The sequence below is a fragment of the Girardinichthys multiradiatus genome, chromosome 8 (genome assembly GCF_021462225.1).
Source record: "Girardinichthys multiradiatus isolate DD_20200921_A chromosome 8, DD_fGirMul_XY1, whole genome shotgun sequence".
Taxonomy (NCBI): domain Eukaryota; kingdom Metazoa; phylum Chordata; class Actinopteri; order Cyprinodontiformes; family Goodeidae; genus Girardinichthys; species Girardinichthys multiradiatus.
Genome location: NC_061801.1, coordinates 23,013,277 through 23,035,497, shown reverse-complemented (window position 1 = coordinate 23,035,497; position 22,221 = coordinate 23,013,277). Strand labels below are relative to the sequence as shown.

The following is a 22,221-nucleotide window of genomic DNA, read 5'->3' as shown; positions in this document are numbered from 1 at the left end:
AGATGTTGATATTTGTGGAAAATCCAACATATAGTTTATACTTTTAGTGTCAATGTGTTGTGGAAATTCAATGGAATTATTCTGTAACAAAACTTAGAAACTGCCAAAACCTACATTTGTTAGTATTTTTATATGTAGATATCACAATATAGATATACTTTTTAGGCAACGTTATTGTGGAAGGTCCAAAGGGCTCCGGAACCACAGGTTGCAGACCCCTCTACTAGCAGGTTTCTTAAAATGTAATCGGCTGGACCCAGACTCTCCCAGTTAAATGTTATGTACTATTTATTTACTAGAGCTTGGGGGGAAAGCCCCCGTCAACTGATGTTATAGATCTTGGTTTTTCTGTGTTTTTGAACCCTTTTTTTTTTTTTTTTTGCATAGGTTCAAGTTGAGCTTACAAAACGACTTTCTAAACCAAAATCAAACACACAACTGAAGGTCTTAGGAAAAATGTAAGAGTTATGGGAGAAATTCATTCTACCTTTATGATCAATTTTTATTTCACTTTAGAATTTAGCAAAGAAACTTTAATTGGCCTCCCTGACGAGCCTTTGTGGTTCAGCCGACCAACGCACATAAGATTACTGTTAAAAGAGGAGCTGGTGGTTCGGTTTAGACAGCTTCAAGTCAAGAAAAACAGAGTCTGTCAGCAGAGAGCCAATGTTTGTTTTATTAAAAAAATAAAATACAAACAATGACCCAGACAGTACACAGTAGACGTGTTACCAAAACCAAAGCAATTTCGTCAGTCAGCGCTAATTTTTTTTTTCTTTTCTCATTGTCCACTTTACTCAATTTGGCTTCTTTAAACTTACCAGAACAACAATGTAGAACGAGTGGAGTTTTTGTAGATGGCTGCTTCCCTTTCAGGTGTACATGTTTCTCAATTTTGCAAAAATAGGAATAAAAAGGACATCTTAACCCAACACCTCCTTGTGTTCGGTACCATCTATGGTTAAGAGGGAGGGGCAAACAAAACATACAATTAGCAGATTTTGTAGAAAAAGAAAAGTTTATTTCAGCTAAATGCCGAGGACTCACTGTGATTGGCCCTTCAGCCTAAAACGTGCTGGTTTATTGTAAGTCGATCCATGTTCAGGTCTTTCATCTGCACATTATATAAAAACTCATGGTGCTGTATTAAAGAGGATTAAAGGCAACGGTTAAATATTCTCTGTAAATTCATGAAGAAGAAAGCTACTCCAAGCGTGAGCAGCTAAAAGAACATTTCCAACATTTCTCCTTGAGCATGCACAGCTTCGACATGTGGTTTCCCCATGAGTCAGGAGTGGAAAGTATCTGTGATTTAGGGCGGCAGATACAACAAACGCCGAAAACAAAAGAAGAGGGGCACGACAAAATATCATTTTAACTGAAGCCCCTCAGCAGACACAAGCATACAGTCATTGTAGAAGCATTACAAGGTCATTTTTACATTTAGTTTCTAAACAAATACATATAGACTGATCGGTTACAGTACAGCACGGTGCCTTGAGTACTGACAGTTATATTGCTTGTACCGATGCCCGCGGACAACTACTGGAGAAAAGGGGGTCGCAGCATATACCAGTGGGTTTATGTTTTTGCATAGCCTAGTTGAGTAAAGTTCACAGAGGTGCGTGATGGGTGTGGGTGGGGGAGGAGGGTGGGGGTGTATCAAACAAGTGACAATCATGAAACGTTTCCTTTGGCTTTTTGAGAGACGGGGTCACAAAGCTGTTGCAGCTCTGCGTTTTTTTTGTTAAAAATAACCCTGAGAGTGAAACCAAACAGACCACGATCGGGGCAACCCTGTGATGATCCGCTACGTGTGGCTATGACGAAGGGCTTTGGCCGATATACATGGGTCGGATGCGCCCCCTTTTGTTACAGAGGAGTGGAAACTAGGAAAACAAGCACCTGCAGTTAGTGAGGGTGGAGTCAGAGTCCACGAGGAGCAACTGAGCCTAAGCTGCAGCGCTTGACACATCCACGCATGCAGGCGGTTACATATGTTTGAGGTGAGCATACATGCGGTAGGAGTTCATCACGCACCTCTGTTAAGGTTGACAAAACAAGAAGGCAAGGATAAAACCTAAAATAAAGCAAACATACATGTTCATATACAAATCAGCTAAAATATAAATATGAGCTCCACCACAACATTTGGGAACACCCAAAGTTCACTTTACGCACCTCTGTGTTCAGATAGTGGATCACTGTAACCGTGGTTTCGAAAGAAGAGAACACAACCAATAAATCCCTCAGGGAACTATATAGATGTCTGCCGACAATGCATGACTAATATTTAGCCCTTAGTCTCTGGAAATATGTAAAAACCCAACGATGGATATGAGAAAGATCCCCTTCCTTTACCTCAATTCTCACCACCCTCCCCAGCTGTTATTGTTATTAAATATGTACATATACATCATGCCTTGTGTCCATATCTCTTGAAACCTTCCACATTTGTTTTTACAATACAACCACAAACTTTGAAGTATTTTATACGGACTGTATGACAAACCAACAGATACTAGTACTTTAGTAATAACTGAGGTGGAAGGGATTATTCAAAGTTTGTTTTTACAAATGAAAGATCTGAAATGTGTAAGGTTTTATTCTGCGACACCCCCAAGTAAAACCGCAAGCAGTGACCTTAATCACATAATTCCACCCGAGTATAAAACCACGCCACTATAAATACAGCTGTTCTGTGAAGGCCTCAGATGTTTGTTAGAAAATCTGGTTCCACGAGAACAAGTGGCAAGAAGAAAGCCATCGTGCGCCATTTGTTTTAGTCAAGTAGTCTCCATGTAGTCCGACGGTGCTGTTGTGTGTTATTTTGCAAAGAATTGGCAAATATTCATAGTCTCAGGATGTGCAAACGTGTTAGAGACATACCGCCCCATGAACTGCTGTTGTAATAGCAGCAGAAAATAACCACACCTTTTCAGACTTTATGTATAAAGGGTTTTAAAACCATATATATTTTTCCTTCCAATTATGCACCATATGGTGTTGGTCTATCACAAGCAATCCTAAAATATAAAAGAATGGCATTTGTGGCTGTTAGATGACAGAAGGTGGAAAGGTTCAAGGGGTGTTAATATTTTTTCAAGGCACTGTGAGCAAAGATGCATCTTTTCCACAAAAAAAAAACAACAACAACAAAAAGCAACAAAGTAACAACCCAATCTTGTTTTCCTCATGCTTCTGAGTCAGTCCATATAACAAACCAACCGCAATCAAATACATACAAAAACAAAACTGAGCACAAACTCAAAAATCGGGTCAGAACACATTTCATCAGTGCCACAGCGAACTAGACACAGTATGTTTAATTCAACACCCACTTCAGTGGCTTTTAAATGTTTCTATACCACATCCTCTACGCACAGAGGCATCCAACGTTTCCACTAGGAGATTAAATGCTACTTTCTACCAACACAACAGTGCTACTCTGCTCTCTAATACAACCATGCTTAAACAAATATTACAATATTTTTAAAAAAGACAACAAAAACACTTGACTATATCTACTCTAATAAGGCAGTATTACACCTGTTTCCACATACAGAGGTTATATATTATATGTGCAGCTCTAATCAAGACATCTGCTCTATAGAAATGGAACAAGGCAGCTTAAGGTGTGCTGTCAAAAACGAACATGTTTTACCAAATTTACTTAGGGGTGTGCATGCATGCTCACAATGCAACTGTTCCTCTGTGAGATCATTAGAACGGCTTCACGTCCAGGCACCGGTTAGGTGGCGCGGCACAATCACAAGGACCGGTGAAGGTTTGATACAGTTTCAGTCTCTGGTGTGTGTGTGTTATCATTTTGTCCTGACATGTTCTGTGCAGCGGCTGCGTCGTGTTCCTCCGCTACATTCTAACCACGGCTGTATTCTAACCTGAACAGCCACAACCTAAAAACATCTGCTGCAGGCTGGTTGACAGAGCAAACACTTTCATTTTGATGTGCACAAGCTCTGAAATGACACTATATTGTGCACAAGAAAAATAACTTCTTGTGTGTTTTTGTGGCTCTACTAGAAGCAGTCCTTTTTTTTTTTAAAGCAGGACTCAACTGTTTGTACGTTTTCCCCCCGTTTTATGAATTGAGGCACCGAACCGATTTTAGGCAGAGAAGTATGCATGGATGCAATTAGTGTAATGCAGCGCTACCCCTCCCCTACCTGCTGCTGCACACTTCTCTTCAGCTGGCAAAAAAAGGCTATAATGCTTTTCCCCCTACTAAATCTAGTAGATGTTTACTATATAGTTATGCTTAAGTATATGAATCAAAATTAAAACCGCATAAGCTTTTCAGTAATTAAAACATCCGTTTTTGTGTAAATACCGTTAAAACGTGTCCTTTATGCCGCCCATGCCTACATCCGTGTCAAAACCCCTGATATTGCCAAAGACGTCAATCTAGAGCACTGCATTATGTGTATGCATACCACCTATGCTGTCAGATGACCAATCAGAGCAGGTCCTTTTCCAAACTTTATTCTGAGAAGGTTTATTTCCTGACACACAAAACTCGTCTCAGACAGAAGCGTATCGGTGAGGGAAACTTCATTCTGCCAGGGTCGTCCCATCTGTCGTAGGTCGTTTTATATTCTAAGCATACAGACTACAGTTCAGAAAACAAGCCGCATGCGTTGGTGTGGAACATGCAGTTCACTGAGAGCATTTCAGTGGTCGTGCCAAAACAAAATCAACTGTCGAGCAGAGGCTGCAACCATCTCAGCTATCTGATGTACTGGCCCTCTGCTGCCAGTGGAAAAATGCCACTGCAAATCCCTTGCACTGACAACAGCTATCGAGAAAGCAGACACAACAGCACCAGCTAGCTAGTAACCACTCGTCAGTAAAACTACATCAAAACATCTAAAAATGAATATTTAAAGTGAGTTTATTAGCCACCGCAGGCCGAGATCATTGTAACTGATGAGCAAAGCAAGTATTGAAATGATGACTCTGCTAATCCACTCAAATATGAACACCAAGTCATGCCTCGTGCAAAAATATAAAAAAGAAACAAAATCAGTGCTTTAAATTGTTACTCCACCTCAGCGATCTCTAAAGGATACAACTCAACATTTCTTCACTGCACTGTTAGCCCCACACACCCACAGCGGCTGTCAGCAGATTTGCTGCAATGGATGCTGACACCTGTGGCATTTACTGAAGCAGAGTGGGTTATGTGATGAAAAAGCAAAAAGCAACTGTACATCCTTCAATGTTGACATAAAAAGCAACATGTTGAGTGATAGAATTCCCTCAGAGATCCCTTTTTAAATCAAACACTAACACGGAGCTCCCCCCACGATTCTAAAAACTTGCCCATGCTGTTATTACAGTGGATCTACTGCAGCTAGGAACTGAAGCGAGGGAGGATCACGTGTATACATGCACGTGATCAATAAATCACGACAATGATGAGCACCGCTTTCACCGTTCTAATTAGATACCACGCAACCCAGGTGACAACAATACGGATATCATAAAAAGAAGAGATCAGAAGGAAATTTAAAACACAAGAAGCTGATTTCTTCTCTGCTCGGGTGTTTAGTCCCCCTCCCAACCATGGGGGACCATGACCTTAGGGATGACATCACTGTGCAGCTGCGGCCTAGATTTCACAGCAAGCACACAGTACTTAAACGTATTAGGCTTTAGAAGAGAAAACAATCTGATTCTAATTTTGACTAAATCAAGCTAGTTGTTTGTTCTTCCCTCATTTGCTCAGTCACGGTGGGGAAATGTTTAATGTGTTGCCACAGGCTTCTGGACGGCTGTCCCACCAGAGGTCAAATCTCTGTTGGGAGGACAGGGCAGAAATGTTCTGACCTATGAGGGCTTTTTGGGACAGAAATGGAAGCATGAAAGCAGCGCTGCAGGAGAGGGTGAGAAAAACACTTCAGCTTTCAGTCCAAAACAACCGCATTCTTTCTTTTCACTATTCATTGATGTACTCACACTGAACAGAAGGTAGAAATATATCCAACAAAGCAGCGAAACGTTTGCTGGATTCCCCACTAGGAAATGTATTGGAAAAAAGCCAGGCTTTGCCCACGTTCTTGTTTTATCTGTCTTAAAGAAAGCCAGAACTGATTAGTTATCATCATCTTGTTATTATTAGCTCAGGGAAATAAAGCATAGACATTCCCCATGCCAATGATGATGCTAATAGTTATCACCCTGTGTGAAGCTAGAAGCCTTATTGGTTTGCTGGTTATTTATGCTGTGGATCACACCATGCGGTCTCCAGCGCTGGTGTTGGCGGCCTGGCTGGGCAGCTCTGAGGTGCACTCCTTCTGTCTGAAGGTCACCTGTGGGCGTCCGGAGCAGCAGTCCCTGCTGGCACCTTTGCACATCCGGTTCTCCTCGTCGCTTTCCTCCTCGAGCCCTGAGCCCTCATCTACGTCCAGCTGGCAAACGCACACCTCAATCCCTGAGTCGCCGGTTACATGCCGGCGTCGAGTTACTAGCTCTTCGTCCTCCTCCTCCGCCACCGCTCCCAACAGGAGAACATCTACATTCTCCACTTCCCGGCGCTGTGGTTCGACAGTCTGTGACATTGCCCCCTCGTCTGAAGCGAAGCCCGATACCTGACAGTTCGCTGCTGCCTCTTCGTCAGGGAAAGGTTGTGGCATAGAGACAGAAACCGGCTGGCTTATTTGTGGAGGAATTGTTGGGGTTGACTGAGGGGGGTTTTCAGAGTACGGCGGAGGTGGGGTCGGTGGGTGACCTACGACCTCTTCGTAGTCGGGAAGCTTGCAGTCATTCCAAAACCCTGATGATCATAAAATAACAAGTAGTTAGATTTGAGTCCCTTATTGCATTAATTGATCAAACGAAGATAAATTCAAAAGCCATCTTGAAGTAAAAGGATAAAAAAGTTTATTATTTCCTAACATATTTATATCTGGTTCAGATGAAATATAACCTTAATATATATATAGGATCTTTATTTGTTGAAAGTCATATTGTTATCGCAGCAATCACAAACATTAGCGCATGTTTTTCTTATATCATGCTGCCTTAGTTTTTGATATTTTGTACTACATTAAACTCTAATAAATATCTAAATATCTAATAAATAAGCATTCTTAAAGATTGAAAGTTCAAATACAGTAGTTCTAAACGGTTACACCTTACCTATATCCTGGTTAAGCTTTGGTTGACGCTGGCTGTAAATTAGTAACAGTTTCATATCCATTGAAATTTTCCATCATAACGTTCTTTCAGATTTTTTTTTTATTACTGCAAAGTCTCTCAGGTCGCGTGCAGCACAGAGTTACACTCGCCCCTCCCCCATCAGACTGTGCAATCCGTCAGTCAGTTGTTTATGACGCTCATAGAGGGTGATCCCAGTGAATTTCCCCACACTCGGGGGGAAAAAAACAGAAACCTTGGCATCTCCAGAACGCTCAGGTAGCAAAACAAAAAGGAAAAGGCATGACTTAGTTACTTAATGAGGCAATACTTACGCAGAGTGCCACTTATCACCATTAGAAAAACGTTTGTAACAAGTTTACTGGGCAAGAAACAGCCCAATAATGACTTATTACCAAGGGAGCAACATGAGTATTATAAGTGTTTGTGTTTTTTGATTAAATTGATCATGGAGAATAGTTTTTGTCTTTCCCTAGTGCCGCAAAACATTGGATTGATTTTCTTTAAGTTATAAGACTATCACCCTCTTATGACCCACGTCTGCTCCTTGTCCTAAAACTAATACGCTGATACAGGCCTGCAAGACTAGATGTTGTCTGTGTCTGCGTGTGAGTCACTGTCTACATATGTATGCAGTTAGGAGTTGTGATCTAATGCTTGACTCAAAGTCATGCTCGCCATGGACTTTAGACAGCTTGTCCAACTGCCATTTGGGGTATTAATGGACATGATATCCTTTTCCTGCCAAGGCCCGGAGTAACCACTGACATTAAGGTGACATTTCTGCTGCTGACTGTCACTGCTGCTGTTTCAGGTCAACCGCAGGCCAACCACGAAAGATTTGCAGCCGAGTATGACAAGGTCAGGACAATAATGATGTTATTCACTCTAAGAAAAAAATAATGATAATAGGAAAAAGGTGTGGCTTTGATCAAGAGAAAATGACAACCTTTGGTATTAAATCTAAAAAAAAAAAAAAAAAAAGATTGTGAAGAGACAGTAATGGAGATTCATGGAGGCTCAAACAAAGTAATGAAACTCTGCACATCAGGAAAGGTTGCTGGAAAAGAGATTTTCTGAGCATTTTATGTTACAGGGCTACAACTCTGTTTGTAACCTCTGCTCTGTGTTCAGCATACAGAGATAAATATGACAGAACCAGAACTGTCACACACATTGAAACAGAATTAATTCTGCTGTTGTAAGGATGACCCAACACTGAAATAAAAACGTTTGAGCATGTCAGGCAACTGAAAACAAAAACAACAACGCTTGCTTGCAAACGTATTCATAGCCGTTAAACTTTCGTATATTTTGTCACTTTTCAACTGCAAAAGTCATTACATTAGGATTTTTGTGACAGACCAATACCTAGTAGCATGATTGTTGAGTGGAAGGAAAAGGATATAGATTTAATTTTCTTTTACAAACACAAATATAAAAACATATTTGTAGTTGGTACTAATGACTTTCATTGAATTTCTACTAATAAAGAAACTAAAATCTTTGCACACTGAAAAGGTCAATCTCAGACACAATGGATGGGATTAGGTTTGTACTTTGACTGGGACACTACACATGAATATGCTTTGATCTAAAACAATCAACAATTCCTTGCACTCCGCATCAGTATTGCCTCATAGCATGACGGGACAGTCCTGCTATGTTTCAAGGTGGGGAAGGTGTGTTCAGGGTGTTGTGCAGTGTTAGTCCCGCCCCACACACACCTAGCATTATGCATGTATGCCCAAAATTTTTATTTTGCTCCCATCTAACCAGAGTTTACTATGTTCCCTTACAAGGCTTGTAACAAACATTAAACTGGATTTCTTGAGTGTTTCCGTCTTTCTTCCAACGACATCTCTCTTCCACAAAAGCCAAAGTTGTAGATGGACTAATAGTCATCAACAGATTTTCCCACCTGAGCTGTGGATCTCTACGGCTCCTCCAGAGTTACAATGAACAGCAGTTGTGCTGTACTCTTTCCATTTTTGAATGAGGGATTAAACAGCGTTCGGAGAGATGTTCAAAGGTTAGAATAATGTTATGTAACTTAATGCTTTAAACTTCTCAACACCTTTATCCCTGACGTGTCTGGTGTGTTCTTCTTCTTCCATGGGCCAGGTTATCTAACAAAACTCAGAGGTTTTCACAGAACAGCTGTATTTATACAGAAATTATACAACACACAGGCTGACTATTTATGAAATAGGGGACTTCTGAAAGCAATTGGTTGCACTAGATTTTATTTAGGGTTACAACAGTAACAAGTATTGAATATAACTATACGCCACACTTTTCTGATCTTTATTTGTAACAGGCTTGGAATACCATTCACAATTTTCTGTCCACTTTACAATTATGCAGTGCTTGGTGTTGGTCGATCATATATATTCCCAATAAAATAAACTAAAGTTTGCGGTTGTAACAGGACAAAATGTGGAACAACATATAAAGGTGAACAGTACATACTTTTGCAAGGCATTGTATTTGGCACAAACAACATTTGAAGTCACAAATAAATCAAAAAGACTACTTACTTAAATTGAGAGGTGGAGGGGTAATGAAGGAGCTTGAAGCACCCTGATAGGCCATTAGGCTGATCTCACGTTGTCGTTGTTCCTGTTGCAGGCGCATTTTAACTCTCCGGTGTCGATAAGCACAGCAGCAACTGAGCATTATGATTAGTGTCCATACCAACCAGAACCCTGTGGGAGGGAACAGCCTTAGTTTAATCTTAGCAACATTACTGTAAAGGGTTATCTGTGTGTTCTTTCATATTTAGCTCAAAGGTTAATTAGAAGCAGAAAACCTCATATCTTGCTGTAAGAAATTAAAAAGGAAGGGACTGAAATCAATGTAAAACACCCTCTCTTTTTTTTTTTTTTATAGAAATTCTTATTATTTTCTTGAAAATAATGTTATATGGAGCAAATTATGGAAACTCATACATATTTGTACATGCTTTCAGATTTCAATGTTCTTATTTCTATACTTATCCAGAGTTGGAAAATGATCACGTGAAATGTAATTAGTTTGTTGACTTTTGCAGACTGTACAGGAACCTTGACAATCCTTGCAATCTAAATTACCACAGCTTAGGGTTCCTATGCTTTTTCTAAGTCAAAATCCCACATTTTTCTAGAAATCTCAATGCTTCTCAATGCTTTTTGGGCAAATTTAATGAATGTACTTTATGATGCTTCTAGAGTCGTCTGGCTTTAATCGTGGAGCATACAAAAACCAAATCTGGGAAGAAGAGGTAGGAAAGAAGAATAGATGGAAGGATGATGGACTGATGGTTGGATGGTCAGCCAATTGGATGTAAGGATGGATAGTAAACAAACATGTGCATGTTTGGATGGTGGACAATTTCACAAAGAATACACAGATGAACAGAATGGTAATGAGTGGATGGTCGGCTTTGAATGACAAAGCAGAACAACTTTCAAAAAATTGAATATGTAAATACAAATATTTTTCCATACTTGTGCACACCATTAAAGCACTAAAATCAAACTTCTTCAGACTGAGAAGGACTCTTAAGAGCTTTCTCTGACTCAAAAACAGGTTCTGTACTCTTATTTCCTCCAGCAAGCCAACAACGGTAATAGGGAATAGTGTATTTTTAATATTTGGTAACCACACATGGAAAGATGGTTGTCACATACACACTAGACAACTGTACTTACACCATAGTTCGTAGTAGTAAGTGCAGCACTCTGTCTCGCCACAGCAGTACCCCATCTCACAGCGGTACTGTTCATTATTTACCCCCGAACAGAACTCCTTTCCCTTCAGTACCCAGGAGAGGTAAACACAGAGCAAGACAAAGTAAATATTCAAGCACAAAAGTAAACCAGTAGGCTAGCATACTTGCCCTTTCTCATTATCATCTTCTATATACTCGCACATGTCTGTCAACTATATATATTTAAGCATATGAGACGTACTTTCCTGTTTTAAATTCAACACATTCGCCAGCAGATACCTGAATAAAAGCAGCAGCTAAAACGCAAAAACAATGCAGTATAAAATCACAGATTGTGCTGGTTTAAGTGATATGTACCGTTTGATTAACATCCAAATTAACACATCATAGTGGTAAAATTAAAGGCCCGATGCGAAAAACAAAATCGACGCTATGATTCTTTTTGTAAATATGCATTAACGGAATTCCTCTACTCACTATTCAACTATTGTCAAGATGTTGCAAAAATGTATACTGAAGACTTTATCTATTTTAGAACTATGTCTATTTCTTATCAAACTGCCTCTACAAAGTTAAAACATTTATTTACAGTGGAAAGTTCTGTCAATAAGTTGCCTACTCAGTCTGCCAAGCTAACATCAACGGCTATGAATAAATACGCCGGGTACCCGTTAGCAAAACGGCTAACGTTAATCTTAACACCTTCGGTTTAAACTGTCAAAATTGGCCGTTAAAACAGGATGGTAAAGGTACATCAGACAGAAAATAAAACCCGTTATTGATATAACTCTTGAAATATAAAGGAAAACTTTGCTAGCTGACGTCACTTATTAAACAGAAGCGAACCGTGCCCAGTTTCCTTTGTGGAGGAGACAAAAAAGAATCGCAGGCGGGCCTCCTTCCAGCCCCGGAGCAGCGGCCTGGACTAGAAGTGCTCGCCGACAGGGTGCTCTCGAAATGCGGGCTTACCTGCACCAGACAGGTCCCAGTACAAAGAAGACCTACAATGGATCCCAGTGCTTTCTGTGGCATCTCTCTGGGTTATCTGCCGTGAACAGGACGGGAACCATATAGCAGTCGGTCGGATCGGCGACCAACAGCGGTGACAGCAGATGGCTGACAGCTACGAACTAACGGTTCAGTCTTTCACACTCAGACATGTTTTTGGTGTTTGACCGAGGAACACTGCCCAGTACGGATATGATCTAGACTCAAGCAGGTATTAAACTGTAGAGGGCGCTCTGTGTACGTGTTTGGAAAAAACAAATAAAACAACAAGATTTTACATAATAGATATACGGTTCTTTGAATATTTCCACTGTTGACACAATGTTAAGCATCTGTATCAAGTAAAGCTAGAGAGAAGTTTGATAAAATCTATAATAATAACACATAGGCTGCACGGTGGCGCAGTTGGTAGCACTGTTGCCTTGCAGCAAGAAGGTCCTGGGTTTGATTCCTGGCTGGGGCTCTTTCTGCATGGAGTTTGCATGTTCTCCCTGTGCATGCGTGGGTTCTCACCAGGTATTCTGGCTTCCTCCCACAGTCCAAAGACATGTCCGTTAGGTTAATTGGTCACTCTAAATTGCCCTTAGGTGTATGAATGAGTGTGTGCGTGGTTGTTTGTGTGTTGCCCTGCGATGGACTGGCGACCTGTCCAGGGTGTACCCCGCCTCTCGCCCATAGACTGCTGGAGATAGGCACCAGCTCCCCCGTGACCCACTATGGAATAAGCGGTAGAAAATGACTGACTGACTAATAACACATAAATAAACTAAAGCACAAAGATCAATTTTAAGAGCCATTATTAAACTGCTGCTAACTGTTCATCAGAGAAGAAAGAATAACAATTAAACAAACTACTAAATATCAAAGAATACAATAATATTAATTATAGTGTTATTATAAACCACACACAAGTATCCTTAGTTAATGTATGGCATGTAGTTTTGACAGTCTTTTCATAAGGACTCTTAATAGGTTTACATAGTGCTAAATCTGTATATTAAATGTTAACCATTTTTTTTTTTGTTTCTACATAACTCTTCCAATGAAGAAGAACTTTATTCAACAACTCAGTTTTAAAAGACAGTCTTTCTTCCTCACTTTGCCATTTAGACATCTGGGAAAGTCTGTGTTACAGTAATAGATAGTTGTGTTTTCCTCTTTAAGCGAAATGGACCAGTGAAATATTTCACTGTTCTTACACTGCTTGAGCCCAAAAATCAGTTTTTACAAATGAGTCTTTTGTGTTAACAGACATCAGTAATTGTTTAAACAATTTCTGACTGCACTTCTTACTTTAGTTTATAACTTACCCTGTCCAAAGCATGTGCATGGCTTCACTAGAAGGAAATATGATCTTTTGGGCACAATGTTTTAATTTTGTGTGTAATCTAACTGAGATATGAGCCAATACAGTATATTGTGTATGCAACTAAGATTTTATTAATGCATCCCATGGCAGCGGATCCCATTGTATGTTTTAAATAAACCCTGTAATTGTTTATTTTCTTTTCTACAGTCAAGCACAGATAAAATGACTAGACACAATCAGCTGTACTTAGAAAACCTTTTACTAGCTTATATTATGTAATCCGTTGGATTGGATCTGTGTGTTGGAATAAATTGGATTGATTTGAAATAAATTTGGACCAATTTATAAAATAAACCTGTTCTTTCAGATGACAATATTTGTAATGAGATGCGATGTAAATTACCTGAACTGAATTGAATAGAACATCGACTGTTGTACAATCAGCAAACGTTGAATGATGAAAACACCACAAGAAACAAAAACAAAACAATTTTTTTAGGTGTTTTGCTCTATGTATTGTTGATCGTTTTATCTGAGAAACATCCTCTTTCTCTTTGTTCACCCAGACGTCAGAGTTTCCCTGACAACGAAAACTTGGCAGCTGCTCAGCCGAAACACATGGTGAGGAAGATGTTAATCCACTAAGGCCGAGCAACAACCACAGAAGGACCTATGGGCACCATGGTAAGTTACATCGATTCTTATCAGCAGCAATATATATTTAAAACCCCAGGATGACTAACTTATATTTCCAAGAACTATAGACTGATTTAGTTCTTTGGTATTTATTAGAGTTATAAATAAGTCTTAGAAAGGTTGATGGGGCAGGTGTTGTTTCTGTTGGTTGTCATAAACACCAGTAGCTTTATTTCCATCCTTAGTTCAAGAACCTAGTTTGGTAAATTGTATCAGACGTCCTTTTAGATAAGCTAACATTATAATATATATTTGATTAAGTAACTACGACTCTGTGAAAGAGGCACAAACCGCAGTCCTAAAAGCTATAAAACAAACACGTAGCAAAATTAATCACTTTTTACTGATGTCCACAAGCATTGGCTATTAGTACATTGATTCTCTTGTATTAGAATATTAAAGTAATCCAGATTACAGCAAAATGCTCTGCTTGAATCAAAGCCTTGCATGCTGCCTTCTACAGATACCTAATCTTGGTCGACTGCAGAGCGTCTTTGACCTGATACATTTATAGACGACTTTAGAGGCTAACAGCTAAATCCTTTCATCTCTACATCCATGGTTCTAAAACTGTGCTACAAGTACTACTGGTGGTTAGGTTGCCTTTACAGTAGTGGTTGAAGAAATGTTGATGCCAGTTATCTGTAAGGTAAATGTGAATGAATTAACTGTGATGTAGAGTTAATGAATGCTAATATCCAAAAGGATAAGATGTTTAAACACAGTGATTTTTACTTCCAGAGGATGTTCTCAAGAGTGCAGAAAAGAACATTTTGAGAACTCTGTGTACAGTCTGAACCAGATGAAAGTTCTGGTAGCTGGTGGTGCTCTATTTACCTCTAAAGTCAGATGTAGGTCTAGGAATGAAATCAAACCTGCCTTAACCTAATTTAACATGCTTCCAGTTCCATGTTCCAAGTTAACTACCAAATAAAACCCATGTTTGATTTGTTAATTGATTTGGTCAGTGACCAGGCTAACTGCTATTGGCAAAGCACGCTAATAACAAAATTTTTCTCTGCACGTTGCTCTTTTGAACACTGTAGAAGAAGAAGATTTAACAAGGATACATCTTCAAATGTGCAAATAAAAGCATTTTAACTTGCGTTTGGGTAGAAACCTTTGACTTTCCCACTCCAAATTCAGAATTATTAATTCTTCCAATTGGAAATTTCCATTTCTGAGCAAAAAACAGAGCACATTATAAAATTGTATTCTTCGACGGTTTTGCAACACTAATGGATAAGAAAACATTTTTATAACAAACATCTAAAACCATATCAAGAACCATTGCTCTAAATGTTTTAGCTGCTGACTGAGTCAGGTTTCTCCAGACTGGCCTCCTAGGTTATTCAAAGTTTACAAGATAATAAGTCATCTCATTAACTGCTGTCCCACTGAGGTTTAACTGTCTCTAACATGCGGCGTGATCCTCCTGCAGGGCCTGCTGTCCATTCTTCGGAGACTAAAGCAGTCACCAGAGCAGGAGGTGCGCTTACTGCTGTTAGGGTTGGACAATGCTGGCAAGACCACCCTGTTAAAGCAGCTGGCAGCCGAAGATATCAGCCACATCACCCCCACACAAGTACAGTGATGTGCTGCACATAGAGCACTCTGGTTTTGCCAAACTGTGCAAATCCACTATTTACTTTATTTTCTAGTCAACCAGTCAAGTCATGCATCAGTTCACCTCCTTAGTGAGAGGGCAAATGACCTATTAAGCATAATCTATGTTATATTTATATTTCAACAGGGCTTCAATATAAAGAGCGTGCAGTCTTCTGGGTTCAAATTAAACGTTTGGGACATTGGAGGCCAGCGCAAGATCCGTCCTTACTGGAGGAATTATTTTGAGAACACAGATATGCTGGTAGGTTCAGTCTGGTGTTCTCAAATTTTCACAGATTGAAAAAAATAATCTCCAGTGCTGGTCAGATGTTTACATACATTAATCATGTACATGAATGTCTTTTTCATTTTGGGCTTTTAATGATCCATTTGCCCTGTTATTTTTTTCAGACTGAAATTATCTTACAAAAAATTATAAAATATTGAATTTATTGTAGACTTTCTCTTGTCCACTCAAGGTCAAACACATACACCAATACTAATGTTTGTTTAATTGTCCCTTAGCAAGTTGTACTTATCATTTAAATGCCGAGTTCCAGTCCGTTTAAATTTGTGGCACAGTGTGTAAAGCTTAGTCCAAAAACTTTCATCAGGATTGAGGTAAAGGCTTTGGAAAGGCCATTCTGGAAACGTTAAGTAACTTTGGCTTTTGTGTTCCAAAACCAGTTTTGATGTGTGTTTTGATTATTGTCAAGTTCTGTCTAATCCAGCTGTTGATTTGATTGGTGAAGTTGAAGAATTTGGACCCTACTTCTTTATTATTTCATCCACTTTGTGCAATGCACCTGTATCAGTGGAAAAAAAAATAACCCACAGCATGACGCTACCACCACCACACCTAACAGTGGATATGGTGTGACTTTTCTTGTTCTTGTTGGAAATTATTTTACAAAAAAACGATTTTTAAAAACAACTCTTTAGCTTTCAAGCTGAAGACGTGATTGTTCTTGCACAAACTTCTCTGTATGGATTTACTTTTACAAGTCACATGCTTTGACATGTTATTTTTACTTGTCATTTTTGCAACACGGATTGCAGATCTATGTGATTGACAGCTCAGACAGGAAAAGGTTCAAAGAGACAAGTTTGGTGAGATATAATTTACCCTTTCTCACAAAAACTGCTATAGACATACATTTTCAGATTAGGCAGTCATTAGAGACTATTTTGGAAGTATAAATATGAACTACTTTATTTAAGGAGTGTGCTTATTTGGCAAAAGCTTTATCCAATTATAATATATGTTAAGATGATCAGCAAAGCATATACATTTTCATTTTTTACCCTCAGGAGCTTGCCGAGTTGCTGGAGGAAGAAAAACTTGCAGCTGTGCCGCTGCTTGTGTTTGCCAACAAGCAGGACCTGATGACAGCCTCTCCGGCATCGGAGCTGGCAGAGAGTCTTAACCTGCACACCATCCGGGATCGCATGTGGCAGGTGCAGGCCTGCTCAGCACTCACTGCAGAAGGCGTGCAGGTAAATACAGTGTGGCATGCAAACACAGCAGCGTGTGTAAGCAGAGGTCGAGGCAGAGTGAGTTGATGAGTAACAACAACAACTGTGTTTTGTGGTTAGTTTTTGAACTCCAAATAGTGACATTCGCTGCTTTGACGTCACGAGAATTAAAGGAAAAATGGCGAGTTCTGTTAATCATATACAATTAGTAATGTTTGGCCCATATTTACTATTTACTAATCTAATGTCACTGTTGTTACCACAGTTCTGCCCACAACAGCAATAAAAGTGCTGTTTCCTACCTCTAGAGAAACTTTGGAAGTGTCTCTAATCACTTTGGCCTCTACATACCCTTTGCCTTGCAAAAGCTTTCATATCTTACAGCCACAAACGTCTGACATTATGGTGCTCAGACTGGTGGTGGGTCTTGCACATGTTCAAAGTCTTTATCTTGCCTCAGCATAGACTACATGTTTACCTGGTCTTGCTCTTGATCTTGGATGTGCTGGAGTCAGAATTCTATCTCAGGATCAGACCACAGCTGCAACATCCATGTTTTACTGCAACTTTGTGTGATACTCCTGGTTGCATTTAAATCAGAATCCGAATCAGCTTTATTGCCCAGCTTGTACAGACAAACAAGGAATTTGACTCCAGTACACTTTGCTCTCAGTGAGGATTTTTTTTTTCGGTATATATAGTAGTGGGAATAAAGAATATAATAAACAACATAGATTTGTGGTTAAAAAGGGAAAGGTGAAGAGACATCTACAAAAAGATTTTCACTGATCTCTTCATGTGGCCTAAAGGTGGTTGGGGTTTATCAAATGGGCTAATGAAGCCTGATTTCAATGTCGTTGTTCAGGCTAAAGGTGGACCGAAATTACGGGCAAAAAATGTTCAGTTTTCTATATATTTTCCTGGGCAAAATAAAGAAAAGCCCTGGTTGACTTTAAATCGTGTCATTGGAAGTCCAGTGTTTGGAGGGAAGCTTTGAACATCCCACAGAACACTTTATAATCCATCGCCTGAAAATGGAAAGTGCATTGCACAAATGCAAACCTTCCAAGACATTGCTGTCCACCTAAACTGACTGGCCAGGCAAGGAAAAGATTAATCAGAGAAGCAACTGGGAGGCAACTCTGGAGGAGCTGCAGAGATCCACAGCTCAGGTCAGATGTTCTGTTGACTGAACAACTGTTTATTTTGCACTCTACAAATTTGGTCTTTATGGAGAAGTGGCAAGGGAGAAGCCATTGTTAAGAGAAAAGCAAAGGAAGTCGGATTTGCAATTTGCCACAAGTGGACAACGGACACTGCAAAGAAACATAGAAGAAGTTGCTCTTATCAGATGATATCAAAGGTGAATTTGTTTGCCTACATGGAAAATGCTATGTAGGCAAATAAACTAACGCTGCACTTTGAACCATAGTGGTGGCAGTATCGTGGTTTTGGGAGGCTTTTCTTAAGCAGAGATGGAGAAGCAGGTTAGAGCTCATGCAAAGATAGAGAGCGGTAAATATGCGGTAATTAAGGAAAAATTACAGTTATAAGTTCACCTTCCAGTGGGTCAACAACCCTAAACATATACACATATTCACGTTCCAGAAAGTCCAGACCAAAATCCAATTAAGAATCTGTGGCAACATCTGAAACGTGCTGCTTAAAGGATGTTCTTTGTCCAGTCTGACTGAGCAAAAATTGCAAAAAATTCAGTTTTGAAATGTGCAACGCTAAAAGCGAAAAGAAGGCTTAAAGCAACACATTTCAGATATCATAAAAAAAAACAATCTATTTTCTTTCACTTGAGAAAAGAAGCGTTACTTTATGTTGGTCTATATTAAAATCCAAGGAAAAACCCTTAGATTTGTGGTTGTGACATGACAAACAAGGTAAGGTTCTGTATACCAACATAAACAGTTTGTTTCTTTTTTATTTTTATTGTACAGGACGGGATGACCTGGGTTTGCAGAAATATAAGGTTCCGGAAGAGATAACTGAGGAGGCGCGACCAACTTAAAGAAGCACTTTAAACTTGATCTATGCAGTCATTTTAAAGATCCTTATGATGTGACAGCAGATAGTTTTTTTTTATTTAAGTATTACTCTTGCCAATGTGTGTTTTTTTGATAAAAAAGGAAGATGTCACATACTGTCACAGACCTCAGTGTTGTACTGTATATGTAAGTACAGTTTTGTTTGGATCTTTATAGCATTCGTATATCAATGCAAGCAAGGATTTCATGTATTAGTTTTCTGAATAACTATTCACTTTTTGAGCTATAGAGCCTGTTAAGGCTTGTAAGACTAACTTGAGAACGCTAGAGGGCGACGTTGCACTGGCGCACATACTCATTTCTAGCGATCACTCAGTTTTCAATCAGTGCATCAGTGGTGTGGTATTTTTTGCCATGGTTAATTTATTTGTCATGATCATTATGGTTTTCAAACCTCAAGTAACAAACATAAAGTGTATTTTTGCCATAAAATCGGATAGATGCACTCTGCAAGCATTTAATAAGCTCTACTCCAAACATTTTTCCTTTAATATTTTGCTATTTCAAACTTGTCCCTTCAGTTTCACAGTTAAGATTCTGGTTTTGTGCAGAAAACTCGACATCTTAAACAGATTGAGCATGAAAAACTCTTTGCATTCATGCGCACAAGAAGCTGGCTTCAACACGTTTTTCTCACCTATGCAAAAAATTGCACAGAAACACCTTAGCCATTGAATTACTCATATTCTCACCTTGTTCTCCACGATTTACCACAAGGCAATAGCGTTCCCTGTCTCTTTCTCGCTTAAGTTTTTTGCAGCACATTTGCCACAAATCCGGCTAATCTGACCTGGATGAGTGCTCCACTGTAGTCCTATAAGGGCATTTACATACAAACCTTTTCCAGGACTAATAGCCCACCGATACAATTTGCATTTATATAGCCCCCTTCATACCAACATGATTTGGCACCTTTGCCCATGATAAAAATAACCCTCCTCCTTTGGCCTTGAGTTACTGCCCTGCTGCCGGTGCTGTGTGTGCATTGTGTGAGTCCCTTCTCATATGTAAGGTTGGCTGATTTTAATATGCTAGAGCTGCCCAGGCCTCTGATGTAGACTGGGACAAGTGCATAACCCCTCAGAATGGGCCTCATAATGATTCAGCCATCAGTGTGGGCTTTGGTCCCATGTCCTGTATGCATGTTTGCTACTACTGCATATTAGCTTTTTGTTGATCCAGCACTCTGGAACACTTGGCCAGGGCAAAGACTCACATGGTAAATATTAATCCACAGCAGATCTTGCTGTACAAACTGAAAATTGAGACCTGCATTGTTTTTGCAAAGTTGAAATAGAAAAATGGAAAGTATAGTGAAATACCTCTTTGCCCTTTTATCCAACAACAGCATGTGAATTATATTGCAATGGCTGTAAAGGGGCCTTAAATCTCAAATGAATTAAACTTGATTTGCCAAACACAAAGTGTATTGGAGTGAGTGGATGTCCTTACCTCTGGCTCCATCATCACAGAGGCAATCAGGCCTGCAAAGGGCCATAAATCATGGGACTTTCCCAGCCACTCAGGGCAACACACCAGCCTCCCACACAGGGGGAAACCAAGGGGCAGAGAGGCCAACTGACTCATGGGCCGAAGAACCAGGGAGGAGGAGATCCTGTGACTTAATTAAACTGCTTTAATTCAGAGAAAGACAGAGGTGACTGTTTAAAGAAAAAAAACATCAGATCATCAAGAAATATTAAGGTAAACAGAATATATATTTGAGATTTGCCATAATTTTTTACAAAAAAACTGCTGAATGTGAAAACACAAAATTAATTTAAAGAAACATAGTGGAGGCACTTTGCAGGGTGTTTTTGTCATAATGAAACTTTTCTAAAGAGTCATAACAGGTTGAGGACAAAGTTGCACTGTAGCTGCAAAGGAAAGTTTCTGTATTCATGCTCTCTTAATGCATGTTTAAGTAAATCCTTCCCTCAAACAAACAAACGTAACAACCTGAGTTTGACAACTTCCAGCCAGTTGATTGTGATAATTTATTTGAGCTTTTTTAGTCTATCATGTCTGTTTTCCCTAAATATTTATGTGTCAAACCACATTACCAGAGACTGATTTCTTTCCTGGTATCAGTCAGTGTCATATATTAATGTAGACACATAATGATATAAAGAAGCAGAATATTTTCTGTCACTCTGCTCTTCTGACACCACAGCATTATTACAGCACAGGTGGTACTTTAATATTTTGAACAGAAATCATTTACAGCCTATTGAAAATTATGTTTCAACTTTACAGGAAAACACAGCAAGTATAAACACCTAAAGTGTCCCAGAACCTGAAATCACACTATTTTGGGGCATCATAGAAGTGAAAATTTAGGTTTAAAAGTAAAGAAGTCTCAGAAAATGAGTCAGCTGTAACAATTGCTGGTCCTTTCACCCCATCACTGTTACTGGTACTTTTGCAGTTTTTGTCTTTTTGTACCCCATGTTTTTCGTACCAATATTTTGTCAGTTTGAATTTGCATTGGGAATGTTTGACAATAAATGATTTAAAGAGTTTCCTCCAACCTTTTTTAGTCTATGGTAAGGAGATGTGGTCATGTGACTTTGATTGGGGGTCAAAATACCTCATATTTCATAAAAGCCAGCTGGACCAAGTAGGGAAAAAAAATCCCAATCAACAGAAAACAGATCAACAGAAATCAACATAAAATCTTCAGAAAATACATTTTTAAAGTGCACAAATACTTTATAATACACTCTTTAGTAATAAAATATTTAAAAAAAACATTATTAAATATGTTTTACAGAATGCTTTGAAAAAGTTTTTGCCTCCTTACCGATCTTGTTTTGCTTTTCTTTAACACATTTAAAAATATGAATATTATCAATGTGCTCCTAAAGTAATTTGGAAGGTCGGCCACTTCTGGGAAGGTTCACCAGTGTTCCACATTTTCTCCATTTACTAATGATGGCTCTTACTGTGGTTCACTGGAGTCCAAAAGCCTTAAAAATAAATTTCCAGACTAAGAGATGTCAATGACTTTGTTTTTCTTCTGTTCTTGAATTTCTTGAGATCAAGGCATGATGTGTTGCTTTTTTTATTTTTACTTCATGTTGATAGACATGTTCTATTCATGTAATTTCTTTATTCTACAGATCAGGCAGTAATTACGTCTGTGTGTGGTTCCTGTACTTGCACTAAAACCTTGG

General features: G+C 39.2%; 2 protein-coding genes across 4 annotated transcripts; one reads left to right on the top strand and one right to left on the bottom strand.

The window, feature by feature from the left end:
• Positions 1 to 652: 652 nt before the first annotated feature.
• wbp1 (WW domain binding protein 1) lies at positions 653 to 12,073 on the bottom strand. Of its 3 annotated transcripts, none has more exons than XM_047372006.1 (4): positions 11,861 to 12,073; positions 10,872 to 10,977; positions 9,720 to 9,887; positions 653 to 6,796 (listed from the first exon to the last, which is right to left on the bottom strand). In XM_047372006.1, exons 1-4 carry the CDS (start codon positions 11,921 to 11,923, stop codon positions 6,252 to 6,254), a joined length of 882 nt encoding a protein of 293 aa, XP_047227962.1. In that variant the 5' UTR covers positions 11,924 to 12,073; the 3' UTR covers positions 653 to 6,251. The 3 variants fall into 3 exon arrangements, with proteins under 3 accessions (XP_047227962.1, XP_047227963.1, XP_047227964.1); XM_047372007.1 differs by having other exon boundaries at positions 10,872 to 10,974; XM_047372008.1 differs by lacking the exon at positions 11,861 to 12,073 and adding an exon at positions 11,369 to 11,478 and having other exon boundaries at positions 10,872 to 10,974.
• LOC124872241 (ADP-ribosylation factor-like protein 3) lies at positions 11,972 to 21,562 on the top strand. The gene is made up of 7 exons (XM_047372010.1): positions 11,972 to 12,110; positions 13,775 to 13,892; positions 15,346 to 15,489; positions 15,658 to 15,774; positions 16,572 to 16,622; positions 16,824 to 17,009; positions 18,938 to 21,562. Exons 2-7 carry the CDS (start codon positions 13,881 to 13,883, stop codon positions 18,983 to 18,985), a joined length of 558 nt encoding a protein of 185 aa, XP_047227966.1. The 5' UTR covers positions 11,972 to 12,110; positions 13,775 to 13,880; the 3' UTR covers positions 18,986 to 21,562.
• Positions 21,563 to 22,221: the final 659 nt, after the last annotated feature.